Source organism: Schistocerca gregaria, chromosome 1, assembly GCF_023897955.1.
Source record: "Schistocerca gregaria isolate iqSchGreg1 chromosome 1, iqSchGreg1.2, whole genome shotgun sequence".
In the NCBI taxonomy this organism is placed as follows: domain Eukaryota; kingdom Metazoa; phylum Arthropoda; class Insecta; order Orthoptera; family Acrididae; genus Schistocerca; species Schistocerca gregaria.
Window position 1 is genome coordinate 285435792 of NC_064920.1, and position 19850 is coordinate 285455641.

The 19850-nt window shown below is 42.7% G+C and overlaps 1 protein-coding gene across 1 annotated transcript in view; it reads left to right on the forward strand.

Annotated features, from left to right (window-relative positions):
- Positions 1–19850, forward strand: part of LOC126342597 (uncharacterized) — a 746980-nt gene that overhangs the window by 673421 nt on the left and 53709 nt on the right. The window contains exon 4 of the mRNA XM_050001873.1: positions 16047–16157. Within this exon, the coding sequence (XP_049857830.1) occupies positions 16047–16157 (111 nt within the window). The remainder of the gene's footprint in view (positions 1–16046; positions 16158–19850) is intronic.

Here is a 19850-nt window from a genome sequence, read left to right on the forward strand (position 1 = left end):
TTTGATAATTACATAGAGAAGGAAACCATTTATAGAGGCAACAGACTTGGGTCCATTAGCGTTGCATTGATCAACTCACCGACAGTTTGTGTACGATCTATCGCTAAATGAAGAGCTATTGCTAAATAATTTACGGTGGGATTTGCCAAGAACACATTCATCACAAAACGGTTTGGTACCAGGGCATGTCACTGATATACCGAAACGAGGGAGCACATCGAGTACCGCTACAGTCTGGAGCCGTGCGATCACTACGGTCGAAGGTCCGAATCCTGCCTCGGGCATGGATGTGTGTGATGTCCTTAGGTTAGTTAGGTTTAAGTCGTTCTAAGTTCTCACGACCAAAGTACTTAAGTCCCATAGTGCTCAGAGCCATTTCAACATCGAGTACATGATGTTTATGTTGATGACTGAGTCACTCATGCCAACATTTCATCTGTTCTTATGAAATTGCTAAGTTAATCATTACTTGTGAATCCGGAGGACAGAGTCTCTTGTTCATAATGTATACTGGACCAACTAGTCCTCCTGTTGCTACTATTTAACTACGTCGCCGAATGATAAGACCCTTGTTATCATAAGTCACATTTTCTGGCCACTAACGTGTTGTCTCATATTAATTTTTATGGTACAGATTTCACGATTTTGGACTCTGGCACGAAACATCATATTTCACCAAATAAACGACATGTCGCTACATTCGAAAAGTTTCCGGTTGCACAATGTGTGCGGACAACTGGCAAAGAAGTTATTTGTGCACATAGAAATGGCAGTATTCATATAGAAATATTCATTAACAAAAGGTGGACACGTGCTTTGCTTCAAAATGTATTTGCTTATAGTTGAATCACGTTTTTTAGCTTGGCAGACAGAGAAAAGTTGGTGTCTGACGTCAGGTACACAGCAGACATTTTCAAGCAAAGCAGGTGTCCACCTTTAGTTAATGAATATTTCTACATGAATACTGCCAGTTCTATGTGCAAAAATAACTTCTTTGCCAGTTGTCAGCACACATTGTCCAATCGGAAACTTTTCGAATGTAGCGACATGCAGTTTATTTGGTGAAGTATGATGTGTCGTGCCAGAGTCCGAAATCGAGGAATCTGTACCATAAAAATTAATATGAGACAAAAAGTTAGTGGCTAGAAATTTATTTTGTTTGCTGCTGACTTTTAACTGGGTGTCGAATTATCATTGTCGTTAGCTGCCGCTTTTGCTTCTTCTGCGGCCAAGCGCTTTCGGCACATTGAGATAGTATGTCCAGCTGTCCTGCAACTGAGACACTTACAAACATTGGCGTACCCAGGAGCCGATATAGATTCAGATCACAATATAGTAGTGATGAAGAGTAGGCTGAAGTTCAAGACATTAGTCAGGAAGAATCAATACGCAAAGAAGTGGGATACGGAAGTTCTAAGGAATGACGAGATACGTTTGAAGTTCTCTAACGCTATAGATACAGCAATATGGAATAGCGCAGTAGGCAGCGCAGTTGAAGAGGAATGGACATCTCTAAAAAGGGCCATCACAGAGGTTGGAAAGGAATACATAAGTACAAAGAAGGATGCTGCGAAGAAACCATGGGTAACAGAAGAAATACTTCAGTTGATTGATGAAAGGAGGAAGTACAAACATGTTCCGGGAAAATCAGGAATACAGAAATACAAGTCGCTAAGGAATGAAATAAATAGGAAGTTGAAGGATGCTAAGACGAAATGGCTGCAGGAAAAATGTGAAGACATCGAAAAAGATATGATTGTCGGAAGGACAGACTCAGCATACAGGAAAGTCAAAACAACCTTTGGTGACATTAAAAGCAACGGTGGTAACATTAAGAGTCCAACGAGAATTTCACTGTTAAATGCAGAGGAGAGAGCATATAGGTCGAAAAATTACATTGAAAGCCTCTATGGGGGTGAAGATTTGTCTGACGTGATAGAAGAAGAAACAGGATTCGATTTAGAAGAGATAGGGGATCCAGTATTAGAATCGGAATTTAAAAGAGCTTTGGAGGACTTACGGTCAAATAAGGCAGAAGGGATAGATAATATTCCATCAGAATTTCTAAAATCATTAGAGGAAGTGGCAACAAAACGACTATTCACGTTGGTGTGTATAATACACTCCTGGAAATTGAAATAAGAACACCGTGAATTCATTGCCCCAGGAAGGGGAAACTATATTGACACATTCCTGGGGTCAGATACATCACATGATCACACTGACAGAACCACAGGCACATAGACACAGGCAACAGAGCATGCACAATGTCGGCACTAGTACAGTGTATATCCACCTTTCGCAGCAATGCAGGCTGCTATTCTCCCATGGAGACGATCGTAGAGATGCTGGATGTAGTCCTGTGGAACGGCTTGCCATGCCATTTCCACCTGGCGCCTCAGTTGGACCATCGTTCGTGCTGGACGTGCAGACCGCGTGAGACGACGCTTCATCCAGTCCCAAACATGCTCAATGGGGGACAGATCCGGAGATCTTGCTGGCCAGGGTAGTTGACTTACACCTTCTAGAGCACGTTGGGTGGCACGGGATACATGCGGACGTGCATTGTCCTGTTGGAACAGCAAGTTCCCTTGCCGGTCTAGGAATGGTAGAACGATGGGTTCGATGACGGTTTGGATGTACCGTGCACTATTCAGTGTCCCCTCGACGATCACCAGAGGTGTACGGCCAGTGTAGGAGATCGCTCCCCACACCATGATGCCGGGTGTTGGCCCGGTGTGCCTAGGTCGTATGTAGTCCTGATTGTGGCGCTCACCTGCACGGCGCCAAACACGCATACGACCATCATTGGCACCAAGGCAGAAGTGACTCTCATCGCTGAAGACCACACGTCTCCATTCGTCCCTCCATTCACGCCTGTCGCTACACCACTAGAGGCGGGCTGCATGATGTTGGGGCGTGAGCGGAAGACGGCCTAACGGTGTGCGGGACCGTAGCCCAGCTTCATGGAGACGGTTGCGAATGGTCCTCGCCGAAACCCCAGGAGCAACAGTGTCCCTAATTTGCTGGGAAGTGGCGGTGCGGTCCCCTACGGCACTGCGTAGGATCCTATGGTCTTGGGGTGCATACGTGCGTCGCTGCGGTCCGGTCCCAGGTCGACGGGCACCTGCACCTTCCGCCGACCACTGGCGACAACATCGATTTACTGTGGAGACCTCACGCCCCACGTGTTGAGCAATTCGGCGGTACGTCCACCCGGCCTCCCGCATGCCCACTACACGCCCTCGTTCAAAGTCCGTCAACTGCACATACGGTTCACGTCCACGCTGTCGCGGCATGCTACCAGTGTTAAAGACTGCGATGGAGCTCCGTATGCCACGGCAAACTGGCTGATACTGACGGCGGCGGTGCACAAATGGTGCGCAGCTAGCGCCATTCGACGGCCAACACCGCGGTTCCTGATGTATCCGCTGTGCCGTGCGTGTGATCATTGCTTGTACAGCCCTCTCACAGTGTCCGGAGCAAGTATGGTGGGTCTGACACACCGGTGTCAATGTGTTCTTTTTTCCATTTCCAGGAGTGTATATGAGTATGGTGACATACCATCTGACTTTCGGAAAAGCATCATCCACATAATTCCGAAGACGGCAAGAGCTGACAAGTGAGAGAATTATTGCACAATCAGCTTAACAGCTCATGCATCGAACTGCTTTCAAGAATAATATACAGAAGAATGGAAAAGAAAATTGAGAATGCGCTAGGTGACGATCAGTTTGGCTTTAGGAAAAGTAAGGGTACGAGAGAAGCAAAAAGTAAATAATAATGAATGCTATTGTTAATGTTAATTAAACGTTACGTCGTTGTGGCAGTGTTGAAAGATGTGGTTTTTTTTAATGAATAGAGCGGTTGGATAATTTCATATCAGTCGATTACTATTAGCGTATGTTCCATCATAATGATCGGAGAGTGATGTAGATACGTGGTATCTACGTTAGTTGTTATTTTCTGGACTATGGAAAGTTGCATGCTAGCGAGGATAGCATACTCAGTTTTCAACGTAGTTTTATTTATTTAATGCATGCCAAACTAGTGTCATAGGTGTTGGTTATCGTAAGAACTCTGGAATTCTTCTTGTTAATAACTGTCAAATGCGTTATCCTAAAACTTTTTCAATTGCGATATTTAACATCAGCCATCAGGCCCAAAATTAGTATTGTGTCTTGGTATTGTGTTTGTCAGTGGCACTCTTCTTTCGGAGATAGCCGTTAGCTATGTCATTGGTGAACTTTTCGTTATAAACGAAATAACCCCAATTCGCTTTTGGACAGCATGTTAAAAACTATCTCGCCTAACAAATAGTAACTGATTTTCCGACAAGTCCCATCGTATGCAGTGCGGTGTACCATCCATTGTTCGTTGTCAATTGGACTGGGTACACCAGGATTTAAAAGGTGGATTTTTTCTAATCTGTCCGCTGTGGCACGAGGAGTCAATCTAATCTGCACGGCGCATTACATATTTCATGAACTATATGTGGTAACATAATTTTATAGATGCATTTAGCGGCATATGTGGGTACTGTCTACGAACATTATTGTCAGCGGAGTTATATCACAGAAGCAATAAATTCAAGTTTCTTGCGTGATATGGCAATTTCCCACACATCTCACTGTTTATGACATATCTCCTGATCTACGGTAGGTATGTCATTCTTACCACCACAGCGATTGTTGCCTGTCACTAAGGAATATTTACTTAATTAGTTCAGTGTTCACTAATCATTTGCACGATAAATCGTAATAACATGTAATGAGTCGTTTAACATAAACATCTAAAATTCTATTTTTAAATTTTGCTACATGCTGAACATTTTTGAATCTACGGATGCGAGTAATTCATAACCCCCATTTTTACCTATTACGCTAATAGAAATTATTCTACGGAACAGAAGGAGTTGTCAAGGCTAAACATTTTTAGTTAGTTTTCAAGTTTTAATTGCTGTCTATCAGACATTTTATATCCCTGCGTAAATTTAAAAAAAGATTGCAGCGTTCTGCACCTCTTTTTATAAGAAAGGCTGCCTTAATCTGGAGTAATGAATGACGTTTTTTCTTCTGCTTGATTATCGTAGATTATTTTGAACTGAAGTGGAATATTATTACAACATTCATGAGGGAATCAATATACTGTAAAGCAGTAACCGGAATGCCCAAATCTCTAAACAGTTGTCTAAAGGAAAATCGAGAGTGTGCATGATACGTTACACTTACAGTATGTTTTTGACCACTGAAGACTCTCTTCCTGACAAATGAGCTACCCCACAACGTTATTCCAACTGCTATTATTGAATAAAAGGCCAACACCATATCAAACGTACTGATTGGTCTCTCCTCAAGCTTTGTAGTGATTCTAAGTGCAAATGTGGCTGAACAAATTTTCTTAAGCCGTTACGAACTGTGCATTTTCCAATTTAAATCGTCATCGATACAAACACCTAAAAATTTTCAAGTTTCCAACTTCGTTCTTATTACTTCACATGTGCTACACTTATCATTAATGTAGTACCGCCTTTGGTTGAAATTGGCCCAGTACGTTAGCAGGAGATGTGTAAGGTACACAAAATTAAACACACATACCTACATCCATGGATAAACCGAACGAGGTAGCTATTTCAGGTAGACAGGGCGTGTATAATGGAGTGTAGCGCCCCATTCTTCATGCAGCCGTCCTGATTTACGTTTTCCGTGGGTTCCATAACGTACTTCAGGCGTATTCAAGGACGAGAATACATAAAGTACAAGCCCACCTACCTCTTCCAGCATTTCAAACGAGACCTACAAGTACGTATATGTTAGTGCGTATTGCGTTACGTCTGCCCCTCGTAAAACATCATATCATGACATGTCCAGATTCATTGTAAGATTGACCTGCGAATCAATAAAACCACCACAATTCCCTTTGTCAGTTAGCGCGAGACAGATCTTTTCAAACGTATACCACATCAAAGCTAACTAAATTGTCTGTACGATCTGCAAGGAGGGCCTCCACACTGCTGATAAAATAGGTCGAGTTACGTATATGATGTGCCCATTGGCACAAAAAAAAGGAAAAAATAAAATTGGGAATACCTTGGAATAACGTCCCGTCAACATCAAGGAAACGAAGCACAAGCTCGGATTTTGGCAAGGATGGGGAAGGAAAGTGGCCCTGCGATTTCAAAGGAACCATTCTGGCGTTTGCCTGGAGCGATTTAGGGGAAAAAATGGTCCAAATGGCTCTGAGCACTATGGGACCTAACTTCGGAGGTCATAAGTCCCCTAGAACTTAGAACTACTTAAACCTAAATAACCTCACACACATCCATGCCCGAGGCAGGATTCGGACCTGCGACCGATTTAGGGAAAACCTAAATGTGGATGGCCGGACGCTGGTTTGAAGCGTTGTTCTCCCGAATGCTAGTACAGTGTGCTAACCACGGCCCCACCTCGTTCTGTGAGCATTTGCCCATCAGTGTTCTCAGTAAGGAAAGAAAATAATTGGCTATACTAAGCAGTGCTGGTGTTGCTTGCTTTTGGCCGTAATGTAGACTTTCTTTAGTAATTTTACGAAGCTACTACTGTATGGGTGTTACGTAGCCAGACGGTATTATCTCTTGAGGTTCTCTTTGGGTAACGAGGAAGAACTAAAAATTATATAAGTTTTCCACTGCTCACGAGGTAGACTTTAATAGGTCACAACACTTCTTACTTTCCTGGATGGCTGGAAGACCAGTCTGGTTCCTCGCCTGCACACAACTCTCGATATCTTACTCGTTGTTGTACCGAAAAATTGAAGCCGCGATGTGTGTTGGGCCTCCTGGCATGGATGAATTGCAGTGTCTTGGTATCGTCAACAGCGTTAACCTAATGTCACGGACAGATTATGTCTTTCTCCTAGACCCCGTCTGATGGTTCACCCCGGAGCGTAGTGGTCCTTGTCCGAAACTGTCCTGACTGTATTATTGTACACAGCCTAGCTCTCTGATCAGCTCGATGATGAAAGCTACGCCCGTTGAGACACAGGTTCGTTTGTGTCGGTTTCCGATACCTAGAATGGCAGAGACGCCCGACCAAAACGGCTACGGAAGGCAACTTCCCGTCCTCCGCCTCCGGAATTATGATAGGAAGTACACAATGTGACCAAAAGTATCCGGACACCTGGATGAAAATGACTTACAAGTTCGTGGCACCCTCCATCGGTAATGCTGGAATTTGATATGGTGTTGACTTCAACGCTCGCAGGCGTACCAAAACGGCTACGGAAGGCAACTTCCCGTCCTCCGCCTCCGGAATTATGATAGGAAGTACACAATGTGACCAAAAGTATCCGGACACCTGGATGAAAATGACTTACAAGTTGGTGGCACCCTCCATCGGTAATGCTGGAATTTGATATGGTGTTGACTTCAACGCTCGCAGGCGTACGTTCAACCAGGTACTTGCAGCCCATTCATCGCGAAGTGCTGCACTGAGGAGAGGTATCGATGTCGGTCGATGAGGCCTGGTACAAACATCGAAAAGGAGTTCTAGAGTATTCAGGCCAGGACTCTATGCACGTCAGTCCATTACAGAGATGTTACTCTCGTTTAATCACTCCGCCATAGGCCTTGCGTTATGGACCGGTGCTCAATAGTGTTGAAAGATGCAGTTACCATCCCCGAATTGCTCTTCAGCAGTGGGAAGCAAGAAGGAGCTTAAAACATCATTGTAGGCCTGTGCTGTGATAGTGCCACGCAAAATAACAAGGAGTGCAAGCCTTCTCCATGAAAAACACGGCCACACCATAACACCACCGCCTCCGAATTTCACTGTTGGCACTACACACGTCGGCAGATGACGTTCAAGGGGCATTCGCCATAACACGCCCTGGCATCGGATCGCCACATTGTTTACTGTGATTCGTCATTCCACACAACGTTTTTCCACTGTGCAGTCGACAAATGTTCACGATCCTTACACCAAGAGAGGCGTCGTTTGGCATTTACCGGTGTGATGTGTGGCTTATGAGAAGCCGCTTGACCATGAAATCAAAGTTTTCTCACCTGCTGCCTAATTGTAATAGCACTTGCAGTGGATCCTGATGTAGTTTTGAACTCCTGTGTGATGATCTGCATAGATGTCTGCCTATCACACATTACGACCCTCGTCAACTGTTGACGGTCTCTGTCAGTCGGCCTGTACGCTTTGGTGCTTTATGTGTCCCTTCAAGTTTCCACTTCAGTCTCACATGGGAAACAGTGGATATAGGGATGTTTAGGAGTGTGGAATTCTCATGTGCAGATGTATGACATCTCGAGTACAGACATATGACACAAGTGACACCAATCACCTGACTGCTTTCGAAGTCAGTGAGTTCCGCGGAGCGCCCCATTCTGCTCTCTATTTCTAACGACTACTGAGGTCGCTGACATGGAGTATCTGACAGTATGTGGCAACACAATGCACCTAATATGAAAAACGTTTGTTTTGATCACATAGTACAGCTGTACATATTATAGATGAGCAGCTGCTGCGTCTCGCTGCCATCATGCGGGCAGATGAAAACTGTATCGTCAACAATGCTGAAGTATCTTGTTGAATGGAGGGGTATAGTTCAATGCTAGTTCTTTGAAATCCACTATGAAAAAACGCGTATGGCTGGGGACAGTGGCAAACACACAGCTCATCGAGTCAATTTATAATAATTTCCGCGGTAATAAATAAATAAATGAAAATAGCCATTCTCTGGACATAAAACTGTGACCCTCGCCAATTTCATGACAGTCAGGCTTAGACAATGACGGTGACGGGGCAACCCGTCATTAATAACCAGCGATTTTATTCAAATTTAACTGAGGACTTCTTATCCAATGACCTAGTCCTATTGATTTCGTAGCCGTACTGTTTCTTTTCGTTTCAGAGTAGAGGATGCTTAGGCATTGAGTCAAACTAAGCATCCATTGCCGTCGGCTACGAGCTGTGATGCTGACCTAGTAACGAGAGAAAATAGTGATTACAATTTACGTGATCTCGAAATTACTTAAGTATCCATTTTCCTTTACTGAAGGGCACTATCGAATGATGAATTTTTGTTAAAGTTGTGTATTTTGGATTACCAGTCTGAATAATAATTTCGAAACTTAGAAACTTGCATCAGAGGAGAATAAAGTACAAATCAATATACGTTGGGACAGTACGAGACAGTAGACTGCCGGAGCGATCTGTTTAGACGTGAAAATTTAACGCGTTTATACAATAAATTTGTCACTATATTCGTTGCATTTAATAATAGGTAACAGTAAGCAATGGGAAGTTAACTATCTCGGAAAAACCTAATGGCAACACACGAAAACTGGTTAAATTGTGGTCTTAATTCGCGGGTAACAAATGTTGTGGCAATAAATTAGGTATAAATTTGAGAATTTAGAGACGACAGATCGCATCTGTCTGTGCAGCGAGGATAGTTGGCCGAGGAAGGGCAAATTATCGGTGACGGATTTAAATGACTGAAATTCTCCGCGCTATAGTTTAGTGCACATGTAGAATTTTTCGCCGAAGTGAAGCAATGTTTCACCCACATCTCCTGTTTTAAGTACAGTATGTGGGGACCGAGTTGCAAGCAAAGCTCTCTTCTCTGATGGAGCAGGGGAGAGCTCACACACCAAGAGCAGCTGGAAAGTCCTAACATACAGAATTTTAGGGTGTACTTACTGTTTGGCAAAGTCACGCAGCCTTTGCAAGTAACCTTTCGAAATGGTTGGGAAAATTAATTCATCTTAAATTTGATCCTTCAGTACCTGCATTCTTATTCAGTCCCTACCAGTCACTGCTTCTCCTCTTCCTTCCGAAACAACCTGTGCTACGCATTGTAGGAGACTCACCCAGTCTCATTCCGTTAAAGCTAACGCATTAGGTCCCACCCCACAAAGCCACCTACACCCTGATTGCGTTACCCAGCCACAGCTTCATCCAGTCTGATGATAGGACGTCTGTCGGGACGCGACAGTTTAGAATATTTTCATTTGTGTCACTGATCGCAATATTGCCCGCTATGAATAATGGTTAAGAAACTATTGGAACTAGGGTAAAGCAAGGGTAAAGCAACGAGTGTGTGACCGTTCCCTACACCCCAGCGTTGCTAATAAACATTAAATCGCTCACTCATGTAAACCCTTTGACTTGCCTAAACTCCAAAGGAATTACAGGGAAGCAAGTGTGTCACAGGAGCCTTATAAATTCACCTTATTCGTCGACGATTTCACTATAATATTGTACTCCAGCACCGTAACAAATACTTTTCAGCTGAAAATTACTACCGTAACGCTTTGGGAACTGAACACCACAGATTTTGGTTTCTCCTCCGAGGAAACGATTTGTGTTCTATTTTGATCGCTTTCATTCCTTTACGTACATGGTAGATGAGGGTTGCTGTGCTTAGTTTTAAGCGAAACATGAAAGTTCTCGAGCTTATCTTTGACAAAATGCTAACATAGCTGTCCATTATTTATTTATTTATTTATTTATTTATTTATTTATTTATTTATTTTATTTTTTATATATATATATATATATATATATATTTTTTTTTTTTTTTTTTTTTTTTTTTTTGCTGGATGAGTTCCAATATCTCTTTTCCTCTACAGTTTTTGCCCTCTACAGGTCCCTGTAGTACCATGGAAGTCATTCCTTCATGCCTTAACAGAGGCCATTTCATCCTATCCCTTCTCCTTTCAATTTTTTCCACAATATCTTTTCCTCTCAGATACTTCGCAGAACCTCCTCATTTCTTACCTTGTAAGTCCACCTAATTCGTCTGTAACACCACATCTCCAATGCTTCGATTCTCTTTTGTTCCGGTTTTCCCTAAGTAAAACATGTACTACAATAAAACGCTGTGCTCCAAACGTACATTCTCAGAAATTTCTTGAGCAAATTAAGGCCGATATTTGATATTAGTAGACTTCTCTTGGCCAGGAGTGCACTTTTTGCCAGGGCTAGTCTGCTTTTGATGTCTTCCTTGCCCTGTCCGTCATTGGTTATTTTGTTGCATAGGTAACAGAATTTCTTTACTTCATCCATTTCGTTACCATCAATACGAAAGTTAATCTTCTCTCTGTTCTCATTTCTACTACTTCTCATTACCTTCCTCTTTCTTCGTTTTACTTTCATGCATACTCTGTACTCATTAGACTGTTGATTCCGTTCAGCAGATCATGTAATTCTTTTCCACCTTAACGCAGGATAGTAATGTTATCAGCGAATAGTATCATTGATATCCTTTCACCTTGTGTTTTAATACCACTCCTAAGCCTTCCTTTTGTTTCCATCATTGCTCCCTCGATGTACAGATGGACATTAGGGGCGAAAGGATACATCCTTATCATACACCCTTTTTAATAAGAGCACTTCGTTCTTGGTCGTCCACTCTTATTATTCCCTCTTGGCTGATGTACATATTGTATTTGACACATCACTTCCTACATCTCTGTCTGAGTCTATGTCTGGTCCTGGGTACACCTTACAATTCACTATCCGATTTCAGAAGCTTTGTCTGACTATGATGTATTCTAACTGGCTTTTCCCAAGTGTACCTCTTCTTGTGATTCTCGAACATAGTATTCAATATTACTAGCTGAAACTTGTTACAGAACTCAGTTAGTGTTTCTCCTCCCTCATTCGTTGTCTGAAGCCCATATTCTCCGGTAATTTTTCTTCGACTCCTTCCCCTGCAACTTCATTCCAGTCAGGCAGGAGTGTTAGATTTTCATCCCCATCACGTACTGTATTACCCTTTCAATATCCTGATACACTTTCTCTATCTCTTCATATTCAACTGGCGATGTCGACTAGTACAACGGAACTATCGTTGTCGGTGTTGGTCTGCTGTCGATTCTGATAAGAACAACCCTGTCACTGAACTGTTCACAGTAACACACTCTCTGCCCTACCTTCCTATTCATAACGAATGCTACTATGTTATACCATTTTCCGCTTCTGTTGATATTACCCTATATTCATCTGAGCAGAAATCCTGGTCTTATTTCGGCTTCACTTCACTGACCGCTGTTATATCTAGACTGAGATTTTCTAGTTGCCCCACCACGTTGAAGCTTGTGCCAGTCCACGCCACGGCTCGTAGAACGTTATCCTTCCCTTGATTATTCAGTCTTCTTCTCATGGTAACCTCCCCCCCGGCAGTCCCGCAGATCCGAATAGGGGACTATTACGGAATCTTTTGCCAATGAAGCTATCGTCATGACACATCTTCAGTTACATGCCACATGTTCTATGGATACATGTTACGTGTCTATAATGCAGTAGTTTCCAAACCCTCCTGCAATCTCATGCCGATGATCATTGCTGATTCTTCCTACTTTGGGGACAGTTTCCCACCCTTAGGACAAGAGAGTGTTCTGACTCTCGGTCCGCCCCTCCGCCCTATTTAGCAAGGCCGTTGACAAAATGAGGGACACTTCTTATGCCGGAAGTCGTCGGCCGCCAATGCTGATTATTAATCAAAATGTAAGTAGCGGCGGGCTTCGAAGCCGGGAACGAAGACGTTTCGATTTTGTTTCAAAGTCGGTACCAGTAGAACACGTGTGAATAATTCGCGATATGAAACTGAGATGCCTCACTGCTATGTCCCTTCAAACATATTAGGCTTAAGCTGCAAACCGTGCACGTCTGCTCCAAACTTTTGTGTGGCCCACAACATGAATGCCAGGTTTACGGATGAAGAAGGTCTTCAAAATAGTGGACGTGAAGCACCGTGAGGGATTTAGGTTGTCAGTGGGGTCTTATTACAAAAATCCAGTTCCTGGAATGTGTGCACAGGCTGTGTTGGACCCACCGGGCTTACGACCCTGTATATTGAAGAGCGTTGTTATATTGCTCTGCTATTAATTCTGGAGGGGGCTTATACATTAGCTGGTAGGTGGATATAGTATTTCATTCTTAAAGGTGACGAAAAAAACAACCAGACTAAACACACATTTTTCCACTATCCACCGACTAATACATCCGTCGCTCATAAGCTGTGGACTGCGAAGTGTGCATTCGTGTTCTCGTTATATTTATAGTCCGTGGGGAAAAACATTTTTCTTCCACTACGCTATTTACCCATGAGAATCTTGTAACCATGTATGAATTTACTATTCCCCGTTTTATTGTCTACGTCTTCAAGTGCTTTTAGGGCTGGTTGGATCCATCTGAAGTAGAGTTTGACGCTTAAACAATTGAATGCCACTAAATGATTGTGTTTGGAAATTTTTGTTATTTATTTCGATTATGTGACAAAAAGAAATATAGAAAATATAATAAAACTTAAATAATACAATATAAAAATGTTAATCTGGCAACAAATTTAAACTTACGAATAGGATGTGTTTTGTCTCCGATACGTTTAATATCTTTGTTGATAACATGTTAAGACAACAGTGAAAAGAAATAATTTTGCACCCACTACTTTAACCAGGGAAATCATCTAGTAGCAACACTTTTTGATGAATACAATCTCCTAATAGGTGACAGTGACAACTTCTTTAAAGGTCGACTTATTAGTGAGATACAACTGCCAGGAACTGTAACTTATGAATCTAGACACAAATAACTAAATTCGTGTATTTTTAATGTCAAAACACGGCCGCAAACATAATTGTAAAATACTATCAGCAAATGGAGAGAGTGAATGAGTTCAACTTCTTTTACAAACGATAGGTACACTGAAAAAACGTTGAAAGATATAAGTATATTAATGGAATGCTATACAGGACTCTGAATAGAGAGTTAATAAACCCCAGTAAAGCTCTATAATTCAATGATGCAGCTACCTATGCTATTTGTCAGTGACTCTGGAACAATAACGGCTGAAAATAAACAATATAAGCTGCGGAAGTCAGGTTCTGCCTTTTAAGAAAAGCGGATTGCTGTATACTGTTCAATATTATACGACAATCAGACTACAACTACGACTTAAAACCGTTAATAAACTGCAAGAAATATAGAAATAAATTAAGAGCTCATGTTAAAAGAATGACTGAAAACAGGATAGCTAAAATAACAATTAACTGTCGAGCAAAAGGTCAGTAGCTGGCCCAAAAAGGCCGTGGAGAAAGAAAACACAATCTAGTCACAGGAATTGTAGACACTCAACTAGAGCAAGTAACAGACAAATTCCTAACATTTGTAGAAAGAAGAACGGAAGGAAACACATTTGTAAGTATCACATTCCTGGTAACGAATGATCAAAAATGAAATCTATAAACAGATGGCCCTCGGTATAATGAAACTCAAGACGCATCGCCTGTAGAGATATGAATTTGAAATGCGAGAGGAAACATTGTATTGTTTGTGAATGATCTCATTGTCATCCGAACTTGAAATCTTTCAGGGGATAAATGCTTTGGCAGGGTTGCAGCGTACAGCAGCGAAATCCGTTTGTGGAATTTTAAACGTTTCACTTGAAACAGTAGTGAAAGAGTCAGTACATTAATCAAAGCTGGGGAAAACATTGTACTTTGGTACACTTTTTACACTTAAGCCTATAGCCCGCCTCGTAACAAACGTTTGATGTATCTTTTTATACCATTTTTAATGACATTTCACATTGTTTAAATGGCATTCACTTTTTATGTGCTGCAGTCTTTTTCGGATATTACAAATCTTACTGCGGAAAATTAAGATTTTTGCTAACGTGGAGATATATTCCATGGTACAACATGTTCACGTACTTAGGAATAAATACTGGACTGAAACTTAAAGCGTTACAAGCGCGAAAATCTTGTCCTTACTGTGATAGCCCATCTATTACATCATTAGTCTACTACACTTCAGAAGTACTATGGAAATCCAGTTACAGCTTAAATACCTTCCGAAAATGAAGCTATTGGAAACTATGACAAATTTCCATTTTCAAGACAGGTAAAATTGTTGAGACATTAAAGAAACTCTTTATTTGCACGTCTCACGTGTTCCATGGTGAAATATTTTCTGTTGCAAAGTACAAAATGATGCACAACCGACGAATCTTGGCTTAACTGTCCACAGTTAATACAGGGAATTCCAGAAGGAAAGACCAGTATTCAGAGACACCAGAAGAACGACCATGCGAAAGAAAAAGTCTAGTAAAGATCTGCTCAAATATGCGTACCTTAAAAATTGGGAGCAATCCATCTTGGGTACAGTGAAAAAAATTTCCTGTACTGCAATCTCTTTGATTTCTACATTTTAAGAGGTGGTCGTATGAACCAATACAAGAAAAAATTTCAATAAACTTGGGCTTTAAGATGCATACCTTAAAGAGCTGTGTGAAATTGTTCATATTCGTTCCGTGAAACACATCTTTCCTACCGAACACGTAAGTTCACATGGGGCTTAAAGTACGCATTTTAGAGGCCATACTTATTTCAAGTTTTTTTTTCTTGTTTTGAGCCATCTACATTCTCCCAAAACATGCAGAGCAAAGAGTTTGCTATAGAAGCGGTTTCTTTCACAGTATCGAAATTGACGAAGTAAATGGAAATAAACAGATAGCATCGTTGGCCGAAGGCCCCTATTCGGGGAATTAAAAAAGTACTTATAGCTATTAAGGTATGGATTTTAGAGCCAATGTTTTCTAGAGTATTTTGCTTCGAATGATCGTTCTGTCACATCCATGAAAATTGATCATTCTTTCTGGGACACTCGTGTAAGAGTAGCTGCATGAAAATACACGTTATAGTCTACATAAAGTTTTGTACCTGAAAACTGAACAACATCAAATATGTTTAACATATTATGAAGCACATAAATCTGTATATTGTGAAATAGTTACAGACGCTGTGTTAAATAAAATCTCACGCCTAACAAAAACTAACAAATAAACCTCTAGAACTGCTTATGATGGTTTCTAATGCGTTTTCCTTCACGTGATTCTAAAATCACACATTAGACTGTCACTAATAAGCAACGGGGGTGAATAGGTACACGATTCTCGAGGCGCAACAGTCACAGCTGCTACAGAATCTGCTGCGCCCCCTACCACTGAAGTGTCTAGCGCGAGTGCTGATGCGGTTGTCTGCTTGTTTCCAGTTCCACCCGACAACGTGAGCATCCTGGACGAGCACGGCCGCGTGGTGAAAGAGGTCCTGGGGCCCTACCCAGAGGGCGCCCAGCCCACCGTGTCCTGCGTCGCCACCGGAGGTAAGTCCGTTCTTCCGGCAAAGTACCTTGAATACCCTTAAGAATCAGTTTAATGGCCCCTAAACAGCTACTTCGAAGGAATAGATTGCATGTATTGTATGTTAACCGGAGACCTAAAAACGAAAGAGAGGCTCCGTCCCCGCTGCAGCCGCAGTGGTCCACAACCCCACGACGACTACCGCAGTCCACTTCACCCCTCCGCCGCCCCACACCGAACCCAGGGTTACTGTGCGGTTCGGCCCCCGGTAGATCCCCCCAGGGAACGTCTTACACCAGACGAGTGTAACCCCTATGTTTGCGTGGTAGAGTAATGGAGGTGTACGCGTATGTGGAGAACTTGTTTATGCAGCAATCGCCGACATAGAATAACTGAGCCGGAATAGCGGGAACCAGCCCGCATTCGCCAAGGCAGATGGAAAACCGCCTAAAAACGAACCAGAGACTGGCCTGTTCACCGGACCTCAACACAAATCTGCCGGGCGGATTCGTGCCGGGGACCACGCGCTCCTTCCCACCCGGAAAGTCGTGCGTTAGGCCACACGGTCAACCGGGCGGGCAAGGAAATAGATAATCCAAAGTGTTTCACCTTATCGAAGCTATTTCTTCTTCTTCAACTGGTACTCATGTATGCAGACAGTAACAGCTACCACCAGAGTTAGGCCATGTTCATTACATTATCCGTGAAAAGTCGTTGGTAAGGATTACAAGCACTATATCATACTACAATATATAGCCGTTTTAAGAGAGGTTCTCACAAATGATAATCCCCCCCCCCCTGCCCCAATGAAAGGAAATGTTACGTAATTGCATTTTTGTTTGTTTGCTGGTACCTGTCTATACAGTAAGACTTTGTCGTGGCACTCCAAGGCCATCATAGTGTCTGTTGAACTAAATTCTACCTTACGCCTTCGCACTTGGGTCGAAAGTTTTGATGTACCTTCCATGTTGACGTGAACTGTTCGAAAATGGTTAAAATGGCTCTTAGCACTATGGGACTGAACTACTTAGGCCATCAGTCCCCTCGAACTTAGAACTACTTAAACTTAACTAACCTAAGGACACCATACACATCCATGCCCGAGGCCGGATTCTAACCTGCGGCCTTAGCGGTCGCGCGGTTCCAGAAATGTAGCGCCTAGAACCGCTCGGCCACACCGGCCGGATGACGTGAACTGTACCTGCAGAGTTTGTTCTCCTTTCACGGAAGTAGTGGAAGAGAGATGTGTACCAATTATCCACATGTAGCATGATTTATAGCGTACCTTTACTATGGATATACAGGGTGATTTTTTCTGCCGTGTACACACTCTAGAGATTGATCGATCAAAGGATACCGAACCAAAATGGTCTATTGAAGTTATATCCGGGGATACTTGATTACCATTCTAGAGACCACTTATTCAATCATACGTTGTTACAGAGACTGCGGTCTAATACGCGCTGTACTGTGCAGCCACAGTTACAGTAAGTGTGGCAAATGGTTTCCATGTGTCTCGACGTATACGTGTGCGCGCCGTAGCATGTTCAGTCTCACACGTTCACATCAGGCAGGATGCATCCGAACAGAATCATAGGCGCCATGAATACCCTGCTCCAGCGTCCACACATTTGGAACGGTCTCTGCATACACGATAATTTGGTTATGGGCCTATAACCAGAAATCGCGTGGGTTGAGACCCGGTGAATGAGCAGGCCATGCAACTGGACTCCTCTCGTCCGACCCATCGACCAGGAAAGCCATAACTGAGATGCGTCCACACGTTAACGGCTAAGTGGGCTGGAGCGCCATCGGGTAGCAGCCACATATCCCTTCGAACCATTATTGATACTTTTTTCCAGCAGGTGAGGCAAAGTTACCCGCAAGAAACGCCGATAGTTCCGGCCTAGTTGGTGACATGGAAGGAAGACTGCTCCAAAAATACGGTCGCCAATTATCCCGGCATGCACATTCCAGCTGCACCAATACTGATGATCCGCTGTCACCGTACTGTGGGAGTTCTATATAGCATCCCACAGATGACATTATGAAAGTTGAGGTTACCACTCCCTGTAAAGAGGGCCTCATACGTGAAGAGGATGGATGACACAAATACCGGAATCGTGGTTTCCTGGTGAAAAACTCACTGACAAAACTGCTCCCGACGTGGAAAGTCTGTCGCTAGTAAGCCCCGCACATGCTGTAAGTTATAAGAGAAGTAACAGTTGTCATGGAGAATGTTCCAAACGATCGCCTGGCTTAACTTGTACTAGCGAGTCAACTGTCTGGTACTGACACTGCTGTCGCCTTCCACAGTGCTCCAAGTCTAGTATCAGAATATTTCGGGTACATCCTTCATGATATGCTCTTCCTAAAACGACCCTGTACCAGACAATTTTGCTGCCTGCTGCCAGTAGTCATTTGCCATTTCATAACAAAATACCATGTCGGTAAGCTCTCAGTTCGGAAACGGAAATCCTGTGCACAACGCTGTGTCACAGCCGCCACAAGGTACGTCAGCAAGAGAAGTGAATCGGACACAACGTTACCAATGAGTGTGCCAGGAGAGGGCGCTTGGACATAACGAATGAGGAAAGTACCACCCTCTAGGAGGAACCCTTGCATACTGCAACTGTGGCACGGTACGGCGCGAATTAGACCGTAGTATTTGCAACAAAGTATGACTGAATAAATGGTTCCTAGTAAGGAAACCATGTGTTTCTTGGCATTAAGTTCATTAGGCCCGTATTTTTCTGTATCCTCTCATCGGTCAGTCAGTAGAGTTTGTACACGGTGGAAATATCACTCTGTATATTTCACGTTACTAGTTCTTACATGCTCAGCTCCTGTCACTAAAATACGTAGTTTTAGCACTGCAGGCAAGACGAATGCGCACAGATTTATGTGTCGCTAGCGCTACAGGGGAGATTTTATATATAATTAATAGGTTTGTTCATAAATAATTCATCTGCTACCAGTCACGACTTTCTTTCCTTTTATTCGCACGAAAATGGTAATCATTTCGGGAAATGAAGACCATTTTCAAGCGCTTTGTTTGTGTTAGTTACGCCATTTCTGTATGATATTGTCGATGCGTGAGAGTCTGCTTCATTTCGTTGACTTTACGGCAATATATAAGAAAACATGCGATTTTTAGTTCGTCGTCGATCTTTTCGTGAAGTTAGTGGCGAAATTTAGAAGAATTTGTACTTAAAGTTACCTTATGATCCTTTTGTGTAGTGTCTCAGAAACACTAACATCACACACAACTTATTGTTCTGGTTAAGTCTGGACGACCAAGGACGAAGTGGTCGAATTAAAACGGGAGTAAGACAGGGATGTAGTCAGTTACTCTTGCTGTTCAATCTGTGCATAGAAGAAGGAATGATGCAAATAAAACAAAGATTTAGGATGGGAATTGACATTCGAGGTGAAAGGACATGTATGATGTAATTGCCATGCTGAGTGAAAGGAAAGAAGAATAACACGATTTTATGAATGGAATGAACAGTCTAAGAAGCACAGAAAACGGATTGAGAGTAAGTCGAAGGAAGATGAAAGTGCTGAGAAGTAGCAGAAACGAGAACAGCGACAAACGTAACATTAGGACTGTTTGCCACGAAGCAGAAGACGTTAAGAAATGCAGGTACCTAGGCAACAAAATACCTCATGACGCATTGATCAAATACATCAAAAGCAGACTAACACTGGCAAAG